The sequence below is a fragment of the Loxodonta africana genome, chromosome 13 (genome assembly GCF_030014295.1).
Source record: "Loxodonta africana isolate mLoxAfr1 chromosome 13, mLoxAfr1.hap2, whole genome shotgun sequence".
In the NCBI taxonomy this organism is placed as follows: Eukaryota; Metazoa; Chordata; class Mammalia; order Proboscidea; family Elephantidae; genus Loxodonta; species Loxodonta africana.
Genome location: NC_087354.1, coordinates 56,701,296 through 56,721,773, shown reverse-complemented (window position 1 = coordinate 56,721,773; position 20,478 = coordinate 56,701,296). Strand labels below are relative to the sequence as shown.

Sequence of the window (20,478 nt, the reverse complement as noted above, 5' to 3'; positions counted from 1 at the left end):
AGTGGTTAGTATATTCATGAGGTGCCCTCATGGTTCATGAGAGCCCTACCAAAACAAACAAACAAACCCAAACCCACTGCTGTCGAGTTGATTCCGGCACATACCAACCCTATAGGACAGAGTAGAACTGCCCCACAGAGTTTCCAAGGAGTGTCTGGTGGATTCTAACTGCCAATCTTTTGGTTAGCAGCCGTAGCACTTCACTACTACACAACGAGGGTATAAACCAAAAAAACCAAACCCAACCCAGTGCCGTCGAGTCGATTCTGACTCATAGCGACCCTATAGGACAGAGTAGAACTGCCCCATAGAGTTTCCAAGGAGCACCTGGCGGATTTGAACTGCCGACCCTTTGGTTAGCAGCTGTAGCACTTAACCACTACACCACCAGGGTTTCCAACGAGGGTATAGTTCACTCCAAAAACAAGGCATGAACTTGTCTGAGAATTAGTCACAAGTTATTGGAAACGGCTAAGAAGGCTAAAGAGGAAATCCAGTGCTTGCTCTGTTTTTCCAAGTACAAGCTTTCATGGCCTCCTATTTTCACCAGTGGCTGCCCTGGTGCTGAAATCGGAGGGCTGTTCCTATTGACTTCCTTCAGCTGTGACTGTCCATGAGGTTGTGTGTGTTAGTGAGGCTGGATCAGAGCATCAGTAGGAAAGCTTAGAGGCTGTGGGGAGGTACAAGAGGGAGGAAGGATGGGCTAATTTAAAAATGCTGAGGTACTCTGGTATAGTTAATTACAGTTATATAAAACACAGAAGAACCTGCTAGAAAGTCATGTTTCAGCATATTTTCATAATGAAGATCAATTTCCATTACTGCTTTAAAATGTGTAGCAAAGCTGGATTTAATTTCTTCCATTTAAATCAAAGTAGATAAAACATGCAATAAAACAAAATTCCAGTTTTACAAATTTAAAAGAAATGAAAAAGTAAACATGGATGACCTGTCTTTGGTGTGGAGGTTCTGCGCTTTCTAATCCATTAGTGACAGGGGAAAGAAGGGACATTGTGAATTCCATAATGCACTGTTACTTAAGTAGTTTTTTTTCCTTCAACAAAATTAGGCTGATTTGGTATTTAATATTTTTTAAGCAAGACTTGTTTCTAAAGCTACGCTACTGCGCTATATTTATGATGAAGGTACATACACACCTAAGCTGTGGTTTGTTTGACTTCTCAAAAATACATGAATTTGGAAAGAATCTTTAGGGGACACTGAGCTTCTGTTAGGGGTGCTGAAAATATCTGGGAACAGTTAATGGTGATGGTTCAACAACACAATGAACAATGTCACCGAACTGTCCATGTGAAGATTATAGCAATATAGAACCTGGCTTGTCTCTGGCGAGGGGAAAAAATTGACTGGTAAAGGGGTAGAAGGAAGAACTCAGACTGCATACCTGTTTTGAACCATGTCAGTGTATTACCACCTGAACAAAAACCAAAATCCACAGAGGGAAACTATTGGGAGGGGGAACACGTTTCTTTGCTAGACCTCTTTGGCTCCAAGTACAGTCTTTTCTGACCTCCATCCCTCCACCATTTTCTGTCAGGAAATTTCATGATCAGTTGCTAATGCTGGGTCTCACCCAGCTGGCTGAGGAGGCTACTTCCTCCAAACACCAGCGTCAAACGAACCGCTTCTTGGCTCACTTAGGGCGGAATGCTTACAGTTTCAGTGTCATGTCTTTGTGCTCAAGCATAAAGAGGAAGTGAAGGATTTTAACATCCAAGAAGGCAAGAAAAATCCAGTCCACTTCCACAGAAATCACCACCAAACCCAAACCCTCAATGTTAAAAAGGGAAGTGTTAACGACCTACTGAACACATTTGTGCATTTATTAGGTGTAAAGGGTAACATATACAAAAGTCTAGGAACACAGTTATGGTTACTAGGTCATGTTTCTAGACTTTATGAACAACCTGTATATTTATTGCTTTCCACCCCACCCCCTTCCCTGTTAAACAAATCCATCTTGCTCTTTATCAGACAAGCATCAGAAGTTAGCAGAACTTCCCTCTTTTATCAGAAAGTAAAACAAAAACATAAAAAAGTGCCTTATTTGGAATGGAAATATCCCTGCTGCATTGTCAGCAATGAGTGGGACACTATTTATTACTAAACATCTAAATTTATCATCCTTGAAGAATGCTGAGAAAGAGAGAACTGTTTTCCTGGGTGGTTGAGGGTTCTGTGAGCTGAAAGCAGCCTGCAAAGTCATCTGACGCCTATGAGGCCGTCACACGCCACACTGTTGTGATAGATTGCTGGCTTCCTGACAGAAGAACCCCGATTTCTTCCCAGGGAGTAAAAATGAGACCACTCAGGTCTTGAGGTCCTGACTACTGCAGATGGATCCTGAACACTCCTCATTAAAGGTGATCAGAAGCGTGACAAATGGCCATTTGTCTCTTCTTTCAAAAGCTGAATCTAACCCAACCCACAAAACAAAGCTGGGAACCTGTGATCTTTCCATATTTACATATACTTGATATCTTGCTTTCACAGGTCCCTGTGCAGTACAGTTTGCTCTTAGCTAAAACTGAAAGGTTGAAGGTTTGGACCCCTCCAGTGGGACCCTAGAAGAAAGGCCTGGAGACCTGCTTCTGTAAAAGATTACAGCCGAGAAAACCCCACGGTGCTCAATTCTACTCTGTGACCCCGTGGGTCACCATGAGTTGTAACCAACTCGATGACAGCGGATTTCGTTTAGACCCCAAAGACCAGTTATAAAAAAGGCTTTTATTTGGAGACTAGAAGATATCACCTTGTTTTTAAACCTGGAAGTGAAATTTTGCCAGGTTTCCCCACAGTTAATGGCAAATTGAAATGATTTCATTAATCATCTATGGCGGAGGCGCGGGAGAGATGGCAGGAAAAAAGAGGCCAATCTGCCCTGCACAGGTCACATAAGACTTCTCAGCTCTTCTTAAAATACCCTGGTTGATAACTAAGCAGAGCTAACCGGCTAACCAGCCATTTCCCCCCACTCTACAGCCACGTGCCAGAGTTACGTACACTCCTCGCTCTCCACTGCGGCGTAATTGCCAACCTCCTTGAAGCTAATGTTGCCCAGGTGCAGCACGCCAGCCACTATCTGCAGCACCAGTGTTTGCTCCTCTGCAAAGATCCCGATCACATTCATCGCGTGCTGGAAGAGAAAAGACATGGAACTGTCCAGACGAGCCGGCCTCCAGCTTTACAAACACAAAATACAGAAGCCAAAGCTTAGGTTCGTTGTGCAGTTATATGTGGCGTAGGTTGCGAAGGCAGCTGGAAGTCCCCGTAAATCATTACTAGTGACCGAGGCACTCTTGCACAACGTCCTTGCTGGTGGGGTGGTCTGTCTCTCAGCAGAGCATGCAGTCCTTCCAGGAGGAAGGGCAGGAGACTTCCGGAAGGGTATTCAGGGGGAGCTGCAGCTGTTTACAAGGTCTCTAAGTCTCTCCTCATCCCTTTGTGTATCCTATGGCCAACCTTCCCCCACCAAGGGCACAACCTTCTCTTTCCAGCTACTCTAGACTTAAGAGATATTTCCCTTGATTGGGAAGGCTCAGCATAGATTGCTTTTGTAAAAGGATCCGGGTTAAAAATCTCTGGGAAATAGAGCATCATGACGAAATCTTAATTCTGAGGTTCATAAACTTCACTAAAAGCAGCTGAAACGTCTGAATCCCGGAAACTTTGGATTGCCACAGTGGCTGCAACAATGGGCTCAAGTGTAACAACAATTGTGAGAATGACACAGGATTGGGCAGTATTTCGTTCTGTTGTATGTAGGGGCGCTATGAGTCAGAACTGACTTTATGGCACCTAACAACAACAGCTACTTCCACACCAGTGGCCTCTTGATGCCATCTTACTTCTGGCATCCAGGACATAGTCTGTCTGAACAACCTTTCCTTTTAAGCACAAATGTCAGCTCCCCTCAAACTGAACCTTCACTGCCCATTCAGGGCCTCCCACCTGGATATGGGAGAAGGAATGGGCCTGCCTCATACCTGACTTAATATGGTGACATACTTCTTTTAGGCTAAATGGATGACCAGTCTATCTTCAGCACATTCTAGACTGACTCGCTGTTTTCCCCCAGTTGTGGCCCCTCAATCATCTATCTAAACAAGTTTTACAACTTGTATCATGATATACACAGAAAGTGAAGAACCATGAGCTCTTCCTCTGAGCTGTCCAGCACAGAGGTCACTAGAAAGTCCTCAAAAAAGAAGGGTGAAAAACAGGCTAAAGGTGTTCTAAAATTCCTAAACCTGATTAGGCCACAAGAACAGTCTTTGCTTTGCCTTCTAAGGAAACAGCTCAACAGTTATGTAGGCTAATCAGCCAACAGCTATGCTCAATGTATCACCCAGAATAGTGTTTGCCTGTTTACCAGAACTCCTGCAGAGGGGTAATGACGACTTAGCTTTTTGTACAGATCTCAAATCATTAAGTGGTCCTTAGGCAACTGGGCGTATGGTTATTTAAGGGTGCCTTAACATGGGGTTGCCATGAGTGGGAATCAACTCAACAGCAACATGGTTTTTGTTTCTTTTTTTCCATTTAATATGTGTTTTAGGGTATGGAGTGCTTACAGCAGAATGAGGTAGAAATTCTGTGCTGCTCTTTGCTCTGTTAACTTTCGCTGCCTTTTCTACCACAGGCCATGCCCAGTTCAGACAACTGAGTCGCCTGGCCCTGTGCCTGCACTCACCAGGGTTTCCTGAAACTCCCGCCTGTCGTCGATGTCATCCACCTTGTAGGACCCGGAAAGGCTCAGGTAGTAATAATAATCCATGCTGGTGATGCCCAGGCTGTGTTTCTGCTCTGCAGAGGCGCCCTCAATGAGCTGAAGCAAGAGAACATGGGATGACATGATGTGACCACGATGCACTCCCAAAGTTACCTCCTAGTTCCTGCTACCACCAGCCCCAAGCCTCAGAGACAAAGACATTCAACCCCTGCTTTCTAAAACTGTGGGTGGTTACAGTCTTTGAAACGTAAAGGAGCTTCAGAATATCTGATCTACCTGTAAAACACTAAATACCAACCCTGTTGCCATCAGCTCAATTCCGACTCATAACGACTCTACAGGACAGAGTGGAACTGCCTCATGGGGTTTCCAAGGAGCAGCTGGTGGATTCGAACTGCCGATCTTTTGGTTAGCAGCTGAGCTCTAAACCGCTGTGCCACCAGGTTGCCATGACCGACCTGTAGTAGCCTCAAATCGTCCATGAAAATTCTGATTCTTGACCCTGATAAAGGCTTAGAATTTGCCTTTGTCCAATATAGGCCCCTTGGCCTATATTGCTATACTCGTGCAAGCCTTATAGAAAGTGGAAAGCGAGCCAGGTTATAATTGCTCAGTTCCTGTTCAAATTTCCTATGGCTTTGTAAAGTGGACCTGGCTCCTCCATGCTTCTCCTTGCAGAGCACATATTAACGAACAGCTCTACACCCTGGTCTCTGGTACTCTGATACCTCCAGAGCAAATGACTGTTTCTTGACTTTTCGTTCCAATTCTGACGTCTGCCTTGCATCTGGGCAACGCCCTCCTAAAGAGCACCAACCCGTGCTATGCTGGAAGGTGTTTAATAATCAACTGTTAGAAGGAAAAAAAAAAAACCCTGCAAATTTATAGCATTTGCCAATTTCTGTGGTGTAAATACTCCCAGCATGACTGACTTCCAACTCCCAACAAGAAGTCACTAAAGGAAGAGGTGGGAGAAGGTAGTCACAGCCCATGTGAGCCAGCTCCAGCTCACCACTGGCTCCTACCCAACAGGTATGTAGGAAAATAGAGCAGAGACAACATCTAGCCACACTCTTCCATCTTTGTCAAGTTTTTCATGACATCTTGGTTTCCCCTCCCCCATAACAGGGGACCACATCTCCATTACTGAGAAGTTCTAGGTCACCTCATGAAATCAGACTTCTTTAGTTTTCTTCCTGTCTCTTCAAACTCTTTTTTTTACTGCTCCCTTCATTTCATTCCCTTTGTTTTTTGCCTGAGGAACAACTTTCCTCTCCACCCACATCACATAGTCCCTCCTTCTCTCTCCTCTCAACAAACACACGTTGTTTTTTGCCTTCCTTAGAAGCTTTCCCGTGACTCTCTGAACTTCTTCAAGCCACAGAATCCACTTCCTCACCACGACTTAACCACCTGCATCCTGGCTTCTCCCCTCACCACTCTGCTGAAATTCTTCTCTTGGCTGCTCTCCAGTGGCTAAAACCAACAGCCCTTTCTTGGCCCCAATCCCCTGCCGCATCCCTTTCGCCCAACAACTCTGAGCACTTGAGCCTCTTGCTCATCGTCCTAGCTTTCCCCTAGTGTTGTTGATACTGTGGGGTCCCGGTTTCCTTCCATCTTCTCTGACCGCTTCTCTGTTTTACTGGCTGTTCACTTCTTCATCATTCTATAGATGTAGACGGTTTCCAAGTTCCTAGGTGGGCATTGTTTGTTGCTCCATACTCACTCCCACAAGAGTTCCATCTATTTCACAGCCTCAGTGATTACTTTTATGTTAGAATCTTGTACCCTGTCTTCTTCCTGAGGTCATCACTTTTACACCGTCTGTTCTGTAAGTTTCCAATCTGTGGACAGAGGACTCCTAAAGGGTGTGGAGCTTGCCTTTATTGAACAGAGTTTTAGAATACATTCATGCACTTCTGTCTAGTGCTCAAATAATATACTCTGTGTGTAACACGCAATTATTTTTCAATTTTCTGTACATGTTGCTTTGGTTAATACATTTAAAAGCATTACTGAATTCAGAGAAGCTTTTGGTCATTTACATACATTTTTCATCCATCAGACACCACCTCAAAGAATTACTTCTCCTCATCTAAGATGTCTGTATTTGGAAAAATTGAACGTGAGGTACTACCACAATTTAACTTTCTTCTAATTCAGTTATTTTCAAACTAAAAAAAAGACAGCTGTCACATCTTTTTTCAAAGAAAATCTAATGTGGATCCCTGACATATAAAGACGAATATGTAAACTCAAACATAAAAAAATCTGTCTAGGGTATCATTATATATATTTAAATAAAAAATTTTAAATCGTTGAATCAAATGATGGCTGAAACCTGGAAAACAATTTAAAAGCGTCTGCACACTGCTCTGGAAACTGGTGGCGTGGTGGTTAACTGCTACGGCGGCTAACTAAAGGGTTGGCAGTTCAAATCTACCAGGCGCTCCTTGGAAACTCTATGGGGCAGTTCTACTCTGTCCTATAGGGTCGCTATGAGTCAGAATCGACTCGACGGCACTGGGTTTGGTTTGGGTTTTTTTTGGCACACTGCTCTAGCCTCAAACGCTGCACAGCTTTGGAGGGTCTAAGATGAAACTTTTCGACCTGGCATTAAATGTCACAGCCTTATTTCTAGTCTTTCCTCCAACAATTCACCTTTTGGAGGCTTCTGCCCTTGCAAACTGGCTGTGGCATGGTCAGACTGGCTTCCCCCCCTCCTACCCCCGGGGCCTTTGTTTAGGTCAGCTGACCTCCCTGACCCAGCTCCCCTCCACCTAACCATCCACAACTGTATCTCTCTAAAACTGCTCCTCACTATCCTAGCCAAATCTCCCCACATGAACTCCCATTTGGCAAAGAACTTTGTTTTAAAGTTATGTCAATACTTTGAGTATTTGAAGTTTGGGATCTTTTGGTCTTATCACCCCAACTAGAACTTATTTTCCTTGAAGGAAGCGACAGTCTCATAACTGCTTTGCAAACTGACTTGCACATACTGGAGTAATAAATATTTCTTGGCTTGCTGGACTAGATTATCTAGATCTGACAACTGAGAGGAAAAAAAAAAAATTCCTTTTTTTTTAAAATGTGGAGAAGGAACAAGGAAGCAGAAAGAAAATACATGAACGAAAACCTGATAAAATATGTGAAAACTCCGCTCTCCAGGGTTCCTCATCACCACCCTGGATTTTTCCAGAAGGAAGTTGGAGATCTTTCCACCATCTGGTTCTCCACCTGGACTGAACTGGATTTCAAAGTATTTTCCCTGCAAAAAAGTTAAGGATTTCCTTCAATGGGTGGTGAACAAAAATACGATATTCCAAACAAGCTTTTGATACAGTATATAATTCAAGGAAATTCATTAGTAAAAGACACATTGAGAATTCTTTCCAGTTCTGGTCTAGACTTCCTCACTTTTTCCTTTCAGACAATAACACATGCTCTTGTCCAATTACACAATTCTGTATTGAGAGAGAGAGTGTATCGTTCTAGTCTGACTAAATAAGGATAAGTTATATCTTTTGCCCACTTCCTCCCAGTAGGTACTTGATTCCTAAACCAGGAAAAAGCAAAGAATGGGGCAGAAGATCCTCTGGTGCCCCTGGTATCACAGGTGTGAAGCCCGTCAGGCTCTTCCAGAGGAAGCCAATTTTCTGGCAGATACCATGGCTTTTGAGCAAAATCAATTTCTTCTACCTCTGGAGCATCGAAAATTCTTCTTTAGAATGAAAACACTGGTTACGAACAAAGTTCTTTCCAGTTCGTTGTGGGAATTTTGTTCTTGTTGTGATTATTATTACTCCCTTTAAATTACAGCTGGTAGGGAACAAAGGAGAATAAAAACTAGGAATTTAGTTGGAAAAGATATCCAGCTTAAGTAAATACAGTTTTTTCTCACTGGAGCATAGTTTCTTTCCATTCCTCAGAAACTTAAATACTTTTAATGGTCAGGACGGTAAACTGGAGACCATGCCCAATGTGCAGGCATTTCCATTTGGTATTTTAAAAAAAATTGTAGGCTGGCAAAACCCATACATCTCAGGGCTGAATTCTGCTGGGCCTTAAGTCTGTGCCTAGAATCATAAATTCATTAAGGACAAGAAAATTTCATTGGATGGTTTTCCTGCTGCCTACAGTACCTGGTACTTGAGGTGCTCCCGTTGTTAAGTTACAGCACCCAGGACATTAGGTGTTCCCGCTGTTAACTTACATGCACCTGGTACATGAGGTGCCCCTGTTGTTTAGTTACAGCACCCAGGACGTGAGGTGCCCCTGTTGTTAAGTTATAGCACCCAGGACATGAGGTGCTCCTGTCGTTGAGTTACAGCACCCAGTATATGAGGTGCCCCTGTTGTTAAGTTACAGCACCCAGTATATGAGGTGCTCCTGTTGTTAAGTTACATCTGATTCCAGGCCACCTTCTAATTGTCTATTTGTCTTAATCTGATGACTCTCCCCCTAAACAAAAACAAATACCCAGAAGCACAAAACATAAAGAATCACAAACCACTGCAATCCTGAATCACAGTGGTTCACAAGAAAAGCCTGCTAAACGAGACCTTCAGTGCCTCCTATGGTGACCACCCTTCATCACTTTTTCCTTCTGGCATGTCCTGGAGGGAGCAGTTCAGTACTCTCCCCTCCCCACCAATTCTCCATTTAAAAAAAAAAAAGTGTTGAGTGGATTCCGACTCGTAGCGAACCTTTAGGACAGAGTAGAACTGCCCCATAGGGTTTCCAAGGAGCAGCTAGTGGATTCCAGCTGCCGATCTTTTGGTTGGCAGCTGAGCTCTTAACCACTGCACCACCAGGGCTCCTATAAAGGGAAAAGGATGTTGCATTTTCATAATTAAGTGAAGATGTTTGACTCTATTGGTAATGCTGTATTTCTTACGTAGGGTGCTAGGTACAGAGTTTTCATTACATTATTTTTAAACAGTGTCTTTCTGAAATATTGTATATTTTTTAATCTTGAAAATATTTACAAATGGAAATATATGACTTTTTTATGGAAACATATGAATTTTTATGACTATAAAAGTACTGCACGTTCATTTTTAAAAGTGAAACCACCCATAATCCCATCCTGGTGCCACTTCCACCTCTTCTACTAAATAATCATTGTAACAGCACCTTCAAACTTTGATTTGTATACACTGTAATTATGTTTTACAGAATGTGCTCATTTTAAAGCAAAAATGGGGCCATATTACATATGTTGTTCTGTAGCCTATTTTTTCTTTAACAATATATTATGTTTAACCTAAAAAAAAATAATAATTTCTATTGTGCTTTAAGTGGAAGCTTACAAATCAAGTCAGTCTCTCACACAAAAACTTATATACACCTTGCTACATACTCCCAGTTACTCTCCCCCTAATGAGACAGCCCGTTCCCTCCCTCTATTCTCCCTTTTCATGTCCATTTTGCCAGCTTCTAACCCCCTCCACCCTCTCATCTCCCCTCCAGGCAGGAGATGCCAACATAGTCTCAAGTGTCCATCTGATCCAAGAAGCTCACTCCTTACCAGCATCCCTCTCCAACCCATTGTCCAGCCCAATTATGGTTAACTTTTTTTATATAAGTAATTATTAATAGGAAACTTACATAATTTATCCTAAAAGTAGTACTGTTGAATAAAAGATAATAAGCATTTTGAATTTTGATAAAAATTGCCAAATTGCTCTTCTGGGGAAATGTGTCAGTCTTCAACCAATAGTGTCTTTTCCCTAGAAATTAGCAGCCTCTTTAATGTTCGTTCGGAAACCCTGGTGGTGTAGCAGTTAAGTGCTATGGCTGCTAACCAAGAGGTCAGCAGTTCAAATCCACCAGGCGCTCCTCTATTGGGCAGTCTATTCTGTCCTATAGGGTCGCTATGAGTCGGAATCGACTCGGTGGCAGCGGGTTTGGTTTTCTGGAATGTTTGTTCATCTTAAAAGACAGAAAATGAGACATTCTTTTAATTTGCATTTCTCTCATTATTAGTGAAAGTATCTATTGATGCCATCAGACATTACTGTCTGTGTGTGAGTGCGTGTGTGAGAGAGTAAGTGTGGTTGTGAGAGTGTGTGTGTGACTGTGAGTAAATGTGTGTGAGCGTGTGTGTATGAGAGCATGAGTGTGTGTGAGTAAGCAAGTGTGAGTTAGTGTGTGTGTGAACTACACATTCATAATTTTCCCCATCTTTCTACTAGTTGTTGGGTGCCGTCGAGTCAATTCCAACTCATAGCAAGCCCACGTGACAATAGAACTGGCCCACAGGGTTTCCTAGGCTCTAGTCTTTCTAGGAGCAGATCACCAGGCCTTTTCTCCTGCAGCCCAAAAACCCAGTGCTCACTTAGGAAACTTGATAATTACTGCCCGAGAATTTAGAAAGACATCTTTTGGAAATAGAAGCTTCTTTCCAAAACAGAGAGTTAAAAAGAAGTTGTTTTTCCACAAAGTTCTCATTTATTAATTTTAAAATGGTCCAGAATCAGCCTCACAGATGGCTCCTTGAATGCTTCAGCGCCAGACATAATCCATAGTTGAGATAAGACACAAAACATACACAAATCAGAGCTACTTGGTAAACATTCGCTTCTTTGCAAATGTGGTGTTTTTTCAAGGGGAATATATTCATATTCATCCTTGACAGACTTTCAGTTTATCCCCTCAGGAGACACCCAGACAGGAAATTGTCTAAAAGTGTGTTCACAACAATGCATTCAGTTGACGTTTTCATTACCTTGGGTAAGTGGGCCAGTTAGGTGGCAATCCATGAGGCTAGGTTCAGTCTCTTTTGGATGCTATTATGTTACATGAATATACACAACACAAATGCACAAAGCCATGATGGGAGGGGCAGGGAGTGAATTTTAGACAGCTCAGGCAGTTGGCTTACTCTGTTTGATCAAGAGGAGCAAGGTTCCCTCAAAGGGACTGGACCAGGGTGGAGTCAAAGTGTCCATCACTTCAGTGTCCACAGACTAGGCTCAAGACAGCAAAATCATTACTGCTCGATAACAAGACCTGGGATGCCCATCAAGTCTACACCTTTGTCTGGGAAAGAAGGTCTTTTCTCCATGGCACAAAGCAAATTCCTATAGGACCAAAGCTGACACTTTTGATCAATTTTGGTTTTCTTTAGTATGGTGTTATGGATCGAACTGTTTCTCCCCAAAAGATGTGTTGAAGTCCTAACTGCAGTACTGGCAAATGTGGCCTTATTTGAAAATAGGGTCTTTAAGATGGAGTGGAGTGGGTCCTAATCCACCTAAGTAGTCTTTGATAAAGGAGGACAATGGACAGGAAGGGCTAGACACAAGGAGAAGGTGCCATGCGAAGATGTATCCACAAGCCAAGGAACATCACAGATTGCTGGAAGCCACCAGAAGCTAGGAGAGAGGCATAGAATCATCTCTCTCTCAGAGGCCTCAGAAGGAACCAACATGGTCCTGACTGGACTTCTACCCTTCCCGAACTGCGAGACAATACATTTCTCTTATTTAAAGTCACCCACTTTGTGGTATTTCTTTACTGCAGCACTAAAAAACTTAGACTTAAGGCAACTCAAGTTATGAACTTCATTCAAAATCATCTTGTTTGCATCTCAACCCTCATAAATAAGTTCAGTCAAAGGGCAAATTGAAATCCAACAGCATTGCTATAACATGAGGGAAAGACTGAAAAAGAGCCCCCTGAGGAAATGTGAAAGGCCCCCACTTCCTCTGGGACACCAACTTAAATCAGGAAAAGCAACATCATCAATCAGGTGACGTTCTCCACGTCAGGGCAGAAACTCACAAATCGACTGGAGTTGTTGTTTCGGACAGTCTTGGCGTTTCCGAAGGCCTCCAGCAGCGGGTTGGACTGCAGGATGATGTCTTTCACGTGCTGTGCGGGCAAACACACCGGAAGTTAGGGAGGACACCTACCACGCTATCGAAGCCCCGCTTTCCCTGAACACCTGGTTTCTGAATATGGTAAGATTAAACGCCTCACATCCACGTGTCTCTGGAGGTTTCTTCCACTGGCTGGGTGGCCTCAGCCTGTTTGGGTCTCCTAAATCCCTTACCTTGATGCGAGATTCCCTGGAGCCAGAATGCCACCAGTAAATCCGGCTCCATACATGGATCTACAAATGTTTCAGGACTGGGTTTCCAAACTGGTTGCTGTAGCCTCATCCCTGCGCTCCCAAAAGTGCTGGGATCACAGAGGAAAGACAGTGAAGCTGAAAGGTAGCTCTTTGCTTTTCTTTATGGAGTCTTTACTATCAGTACCCATTCCCAGCTACTCCACTCACCTGTTCCACCCCCACCTTCACGTCTCTATTGCAAGTGAGAGTCATCTGAAGCCTCCAGGAAAATTAAAGCGTTTTTCCTCCCCCAAAAGGTTGCAGAGCCCTGGTGGTGCAGTGGTTAAGTGCTACAGCTGCTAACCATAAGGTCAGCAGTTTGAATCCACCAGGCACTCCTTGGAAACCCTATAGGGTAGTTCTACTCTGTCCTATAGGTCGCTATGAGTCAAAATCAAACCCACGGCAATGAGTTCTTTTTAAAGGTTGTGGAAACAGCCTTGTGCTTCTCAAACTTTAATGTGCATGAATGACCTGGGGGTCTTGTTAAAACGCAGATTCTGATTTAGGAGATCTGGGCGGGGCCTGAGGTCTGTACTTCTAACCAACTCCCTGGTGTTGCTGGTTCTGCTTTGAATGTTCATACTCTGAGCAGCCAGGGTCAACACTGGATTGTGTGAAGGAATCCTTGGCCCATTAAAAAAAGAAAAAATCACACCCAGTGCCGTCGAGTCGATTCCGACTCATAGCGACCCTATAGGACAGGGTAGAACTGCCCCATAGAGTTTCCAAGGAGCGCCTGGTGGATTTGAACTGCCAACCCTTTGGTTAGCAGCCGTAGCACTTAACCACTACACCACCAGGGTTTCCCCTGGCCCATTGGAGGACAGGAATTTGGTTTTCAAACACCCTACTTCTGTGCCAAAGTGAAAAGTGTGCAAAACACACCACAGCCATGAGGCAGCTCAACAGTTAGAATTCGATGTTGGAGAGGTCTTTGAACAAATGAGTCATTCCTTGTGCTTCTAATTATTCATATGTTCCAGAAATAACAAGTCTTCTGGCTTGGGCTCTTTAGCTACTGACTAATTCCCAGCCAAGAACTCTGTATCACTGTCCTCGTAGGAAAACAGGAAGAGGAAAATCAGCATTCGATATCTGCAGTCTGGCTACTAGGTGGTAGTCTTTATAGGTTGAGGCACTAACTACTAACTATGTAACAGCCACAGTGATCCTTTGGCAACCTGACATGAGCAATAATTACTGGTATTCCATCCCAACTGGGGAATCATTGTTAGCAATGGCACCAAGGGCAAATTCTGGGTGATCTCTTCATGGGGTCAGTTTCAAAGCTTAGAAACACACTACCAAGCTGCCTACTTTCCTTTAAAAACTCATGGAGTTATACGAACTTCATTTTTTTTGTAAAATTAATTCTGAGTGTATAGACCTTCACTAATTCTTTATATTTTTTCTTTGCTGACCAAACACACATGTACCATTTACAAAAACGCAGCGTCTCTTACAGAGAAAACAGGAACAGCTCTTTAAAAAAGTCTTTCCTTCTTTAATCATTGAGTTTGTATTGAAAATCCTTATGCATTTATCCATCCATCCATCCAATCCATACCTACTTATCAACTATCAATGATGTCCAGCAGAATTTTGTGGCATGTGGTAAGCATGTCAGGGAAAAGAGAAAGAAATTTTAGGCAAAGGACAGCCCACCCACAAAACAGCATCCTAGATTCCTGCCCTCATGTCAGCCATCTAAGGTTAGGGTACAGTCACATGACTGGAGAAAAGCAAGGGGATTGAGCCTCATTAACCTAGGTTCTAGAGCTGCACTCACTGTCCAATATGGTGGCCATGAGCCACACATGGCTGTCAAGCACAGCAATGTGGCTTAATCCCAATTGAAATGCGCTGTAAGTGGAAGACAAATACTGGATTTTAAAGATATATCACCAAAAAAGGAGCCCTGGTATGCAGTGGTTAAGTGCTCAGCTGCTAACCAAAAGGTCAGTGGTTGGAAGCTACCAGCCACTCCTCAGGAGAAAGAGGTAGCAGTCTGCTCACATAAAGATTACAGCCTTGGAAATCTATGGCGCAGTTCTACTCTGTCCTATAGGGTCCCTATGAGTCTGAATTGACTCAATTGCAATGGGTTCTTTGGTTTTAGTGCCAAGAAAAAGTAAAATATGTCATTAATTTTTTATTTTGACAACATGCTGAAATAGTATTTTGGATATATTAGATTAAATGAAAAATATTTTTAGAATTAATTGTATTTGTTTCTCTTTTTTTTAATGTGGCAACTGTTGTTTGGTGTTGTCAAGTTGATCCTGACTCATAGTGACCCTATATGACAGGGTGGAACTGTCCCATAGGGTTTTCTAGGCTGTGATCTTTACAGGAGGAGCCCTGGTGGTACAACAGTTAAGCACTCACCTGCTAACCCAAAGGGAAGGTCAGTGGTTCGAACCCACAAGCCACTCCACGAGAAGAAAGAGCTGGCGATCAGCTCCTATAATGACTTCAGCCTCTGGACAGTTCTACCCTGTCCTGTAGAGTTGCTGTGAGTCAGAATCGACTTAACAGCACACACCATCAACAATCTTTATGGGAGTAGATTGCCAGATCTTTTCTTCCACAGAGCTGTTGGTAGGTTTGAAACGCTGAGCTTTAGGTTAGCAGCTGAGCACTTAACTACTGCACCACCAGGGCTCCTTAATGTGGCTACTAGAAAATTTCAAATTCCATATCTGGCTTACATTATTCCGTATCTGGCTTGCAATTTATTTCTACAGAACAGTACTGCTCTAGATCTTCCTTCTGTGCAGAGAAAAAAGTTCACTCTGAGATCCTTTTGCTCCACATAAAGAATTTGGGACTCTTCCTTAAGCTTTCTAATCCACCAGGACATGATGGAGCAGTATTTAATTCATAGACAGAGCCATAACAGAGCTTTAATGTGTCTTTTAAAAAGTCTACAGCTGATCACGGTAATAACATCACTTATTAAATGATTCTGATTAAAACATGAATTTGACATTGAAATCTACCTTGGTACTTGAGTTCCAATCAAATAAAAATGACCAGTAGTCTGTGCCAGTGATGGGAATTATGAGTTTGGGCAGCCCCCTGTGACCCATAACCCATCATCACCATCACACATTGCTTTCTGGAGAGGGGAGCTTCACCCATACCTGAGGCTACTGTTTCTGCCACAACAATGAGTGAAACTGAAGACAGATAAAGCCATATCTATGCCACCCATCATGCTGTCCTCTCGAATCTACTCATATTACCCTCCTTTCTCTACTGTCTTCATTCTCTGGGTCTTCTGGCTTCCCTAATGTTTTTCTCCTTCCCTCTGTTCTCTGTCTTTTCTGTTCCTTCTTTACCTTGCTTTCTTTGTCTGACTTTTACTCTCTTTTTTTTCTCTATTTTATAATTCTTATTTATTTCTTAAATTGGTAATTCAGTCACATAGTTCCAACCATGAAAGGTCCAAAAGGGTATGCAGAGAGACTATGCCCTTCTCCCAGCCTTCCAGCATCCCCCCTTAAAGGCAACATTGTTATTAGTTTTCTGTGTATCCTTGCAGAGATGTCATACATATCCAAACAAAAACAACATGCACATGCTCTCTTTTTTCCTCAAGCAGTAACACATCACACACAATGTTCTGCACCATACATTTTCCAATTATTGAAATATCTTGGAATCATTCCGTATCAATACATGAAGCCTCATTTTTAGTGGCTGGTTAACGTACCATTATATGATGGAACCAGAAATTATCTCATCAGCTGACTGTTAATGGACATTTAAATTATTTCTACTCTTTTGCAAATTCCAAAAACACCACATCAAATAACTACATATGTACCATCTTTCACACGTTTGAGTATATCTAAAGGATAAATTTCCTTAAGCAGAATTGCTGAGTCAAAGTGTGTATGTATATAAATTTGACAGATTTAGCTAAAATGCCCTTCATAAAAGTGTTCCAGTTCTTGCTCCTATCAGCAATGTATGGGAGTGACTTTTGTCCCTACATTCTCACCCACAGAGTATATAAAACACTGTAAGATTTTGGCCAAGTTGATAGGTAAAAGATGGTATTTTTACTATTTTGGTGTAGTTTTAATTTGTATTTCTTTATTACCAGTGAGAGTGAGCATATTTTCATGTCTTATGAGTCATTTTCATTTCCTTTTCTATGAGCTGTCTTTCATGGCCTTTGTTTATTTTCCTTTTGGACTGCTGACCTTCTTATTGATTTGTAGGAACTCATTATATATTGGGCATCACAATCTTATACAATTTCTTTGCAGATTTCAAGTTTCTTGGTTATAGAATCAATACCTATTGTATGGAGGAAAAATTATTTTTTAAACAGCAAATGGAACTCTTAGGTTTCACATGGCTCAGGGTCTCAAAATGAGCCACCACCAACTCACCTGAACTTTGGGGCCTCCTCCAGACACTCTGGAGACATAACTCATGATGTACTTGGCAGCTACTGTCTTTCCAGCACCACTTTCACCACTGGGGGAAAAAAACACAAATACCCACCAATGAAGTGGATCATGACCAGCCCTCTCTTCCCAAAAATATAGACCGAAAGGAAAAAAGAAAACAGGCAGAAAGGAATTCAGTAAAAAATGTTGAAAAGGTGAATCAAATCAGAATTAGGGTACCTAAATCACTTATATAATCAACATTAACATGGTGTGGACCAGTCTTGGTAATTATCACCTTAATATATATTTATGGATTCTAAATGCTCATTAAGAGGGAAAGTGATGAGGAAAAGTTTAATATATCAGAGGATAGAATATTATGCGGAAATTACAAATGTCTTATGAAAACTAGAAACAAAAAAAAGCATATGAAATAACGTTAAGTAAAATAAGTCTGCTATACATTGTATATAAAACATGGTTCCAAAAAAAAGTTTAAACCCCCCCCAAAAAGAGTACCAAGAAAAAACAAACAAAAAAACTGGAAACAACTACCACAAAATATTAGCAGAGGTTTGGGTCAAGGTAGGAATTACGGGAGACTTTCAGTACATTGTTTTCCGATCTTGTAGTAATACTACTAACGTATGTTGTTTTCCAATCTTTTAGTAATACTAGTAATGTTACTCCTGTAATTAAAAAAGGGAAAAGTAGGCATTGTCAGATTTCAAGTTATGTGCCTTGAACTGATGCAAACATCTCTATTTTAGGAGTTCTAAAATTAAATGATGAGGTAATGTTAATCACATCCTGAAGAACAAAGACTCCCTTCCGTTTGGTGGCCTTACTGCATGTGGAAAGCCTTTTGTTAACAGTGCAGCCTGCTCTTCCAAGTGCCCTTGAATTGATGGTGACCTCCATTCACAACATGCTTAAGTCAGTGGGATTTCTCTTCTACCTACCTGTAGCCTTTGAGTTTCCATGATAGAACTAATTAGATTCAGGGAACTCAAATTGTGTAAAATTATGCTGGAATTTAGTATGAAAAATTCAGGCTGCTCCGAATTCACAAGGCAATATTTTTGTTTGCTTTGGTGGTCAAGAATTTTGGGGTGCAGAACAAATGCTTTTCTGTGAGCACTCAGCATAATTAATAATTATCAACTGCTGAATTACCCAAGAAAAAAACGTGCTTAGGGTAGAAATTAAGCAAGGGCACCCTACACCAACCCCCAAAAGAAAACAAATAAATTTTGAAAGAATTTGATATTAAAGGAAAGAAAGAATTAACGTAGCCCTTATGGCAAAACTCAGAATCTTCCTGAATTTACGTAACTACTGGAGTTGACTGGACAGCAACGGATTTAATGTATTACATATTTAATAAGAGAAAGCTGTGGGAAGGAGAAAGAGGAACCAGAATCTGCTGAGGACTTAGAACCTCTCGAGGTCTAAATCTATGTACGCAACTCATCTACCATCCTAGTACTGAGCTCCGGGTTTTCTTATCACGACAGACATTTCACAGAAAAGTTATTGATGCAAATAGACATCCAGAGAACCCGAGACAAGGTATAAAGTCACTTGCAAGGGACACCCCTTCCTGTAGCCACAAGTAGGCTTATTAAATAAATAATTTCAGTTTCATGAGGAAGTTATCTTTTTAATGGCCACTGTCATGAGATGATTTATTTACTAGATCCAAGGTCAAAACATGCGCTTTCTCTCACTCGAAGCATGAGTTTTGTCAATGACAAAGTTCCTTTTTACAAAGTTGTAAATAATGTAAACAATCAAGAATATTGCAAAGTCCATTGTACAATGGTACCACCATCCAATGTAATATTACAGGGTTTTCAAATAACTATAAAGAATATGTGACAACATAAAAGAAATGCAGCTAAGGTTAAGTGGTAATATCAGCAGAAGACAATGTACCTATAATGTGATCACAACTATGTAAAAATAATGTATGAACAAGAACTGAAATAGAACAAGGAAAATGAAAGATTTTTTACTTGTGAGGTGGTTGGCACAGGGGTGAGTCTTTTTTCTTTTGATGTGATTTCTATTAACGTGTAAATTTTGAGATAGGCAATTAACCATATATTTCAGATTTTTAAGAATAACTTTTTCAGAAAAAGTAGAATGGCAAATTGCAATGATAGAACTGATCGCTTTCATTAGGTTATTATTCAACTATATCATGATAATTAAAAATTTTTCAGTAAGTTTACATTTCCATATTTAGAATTTCTTAGAGCAAGCTGAGAGAGGAAAACAAATCCTGTCAAATTAGGAACTACAAGCAATCCTCCACTGTATCTATTGTTCACAGTGTCATCAGACATGAAACGTTTTGTCTCTTGTTGAAAGCAAAAGAAATGAATAATAAACGTAACTCATTTCCTATATTAAAACAAGTGTGCCAAGTCCAAAAATAGGACAGCTACATTTTCAGTAACTGTGATCTTTTTCAGAAGATTTAAAATCATTAGTTCTAAGTGAACATTGATCAGAATTTTCACTTCTTGGTTTCAATTTACAGACACTTAAAAAGAAGTTTTATTGATCAGAGGCTGGTAATTTGCTCAAAATATGGTACAATAATGGAATGTTACATAATTGCTTGAAGCTTCCTGTATATACAACCATAATTATTCTGGCCCTTTTGGGATGGGAAAATATTGCTTCTTCCCCTGGACTAAGACCTAAGTTAAAAGAACGTGACGGTATTAAAAAGGCTATTCAACACACAAAATGATTTTCTTCACATCTCACAGTGATAAAGAATGGTGGTGTGAACCCACCCAGCAGCTTCGCGAGGAAAGACCTGGGGATCTATTACTGTAAAGATTACAACCTAGGAAAATCTATTGCGCAGTTCTACTCTGTCACATGGGGTCGATATGATTCAGAACTGACTTGATGGCACCTAACAACATTAAAATGCTTATAGGCAGCTTTCCTCATTCAATTGCCTTCACTTCTAATGTGGACAGAAAAATACTCTAGAAGTGCTTTGTGCCCTAAATTAGGACAACGCCAGAACCAGAAACAAAACCCATTGCTGCTGAGTTGATTCCTACTTATAGCAACCCTATAGGGTAAGGTAGAACTATCCCATAAGGTTTCTAGGCTGTAATCTTTATGGAAGCAGTCTTCCACATCTTTCTCAGGCAGGGCAGCTG

General features: G+C 41.5%; 1 protein-coding gene across 2 annotated transcripts in view; it reads right to left on the bottom strand.

Moving 5' to 3' along the window:
• Nucleotides 1–20,478, bottom strand: part of MYO1E (myosin IE) — a 211,818-nt gene that overhangs the window by 82,081 nt on the left and 109,259 nt on the right. For both annotated transcript variants that reach the window (XR_010317438.1, XM_023558297.2), the window contains exons 5-9: nucleotides 17,285–17,372; nucleotides 12,545–12,634; nucleotides 7,893–8,024; nucleotides 4,715–4,849; nucleotides 3,025–3,157 (exon numbers count right to left, since the gene is read on the bottom strand). Coding sequence is in view for 1 of the 2 variants with exons in the window: in XM_023558297.2 (XP_023414065.1) it covers nucleotides 3,025–3,157; nucleotides 4,715–4,849; nucleotides 7,893–8,024; nucleotides 12,545–12,634; nucleotides 17,285–17,372 (578 nt within the window). In the remaining variant the exon portion in view is untranslated. The remainder of the gene's footprint in view (nucleotides 1–3,024; nucleotides 3,158–4,714; nucleotides 4,850–7,892; nucleotides 8,025–12,544; nucleotides 12,635–17,284; nucleotides 17,373–20,478) is intronic.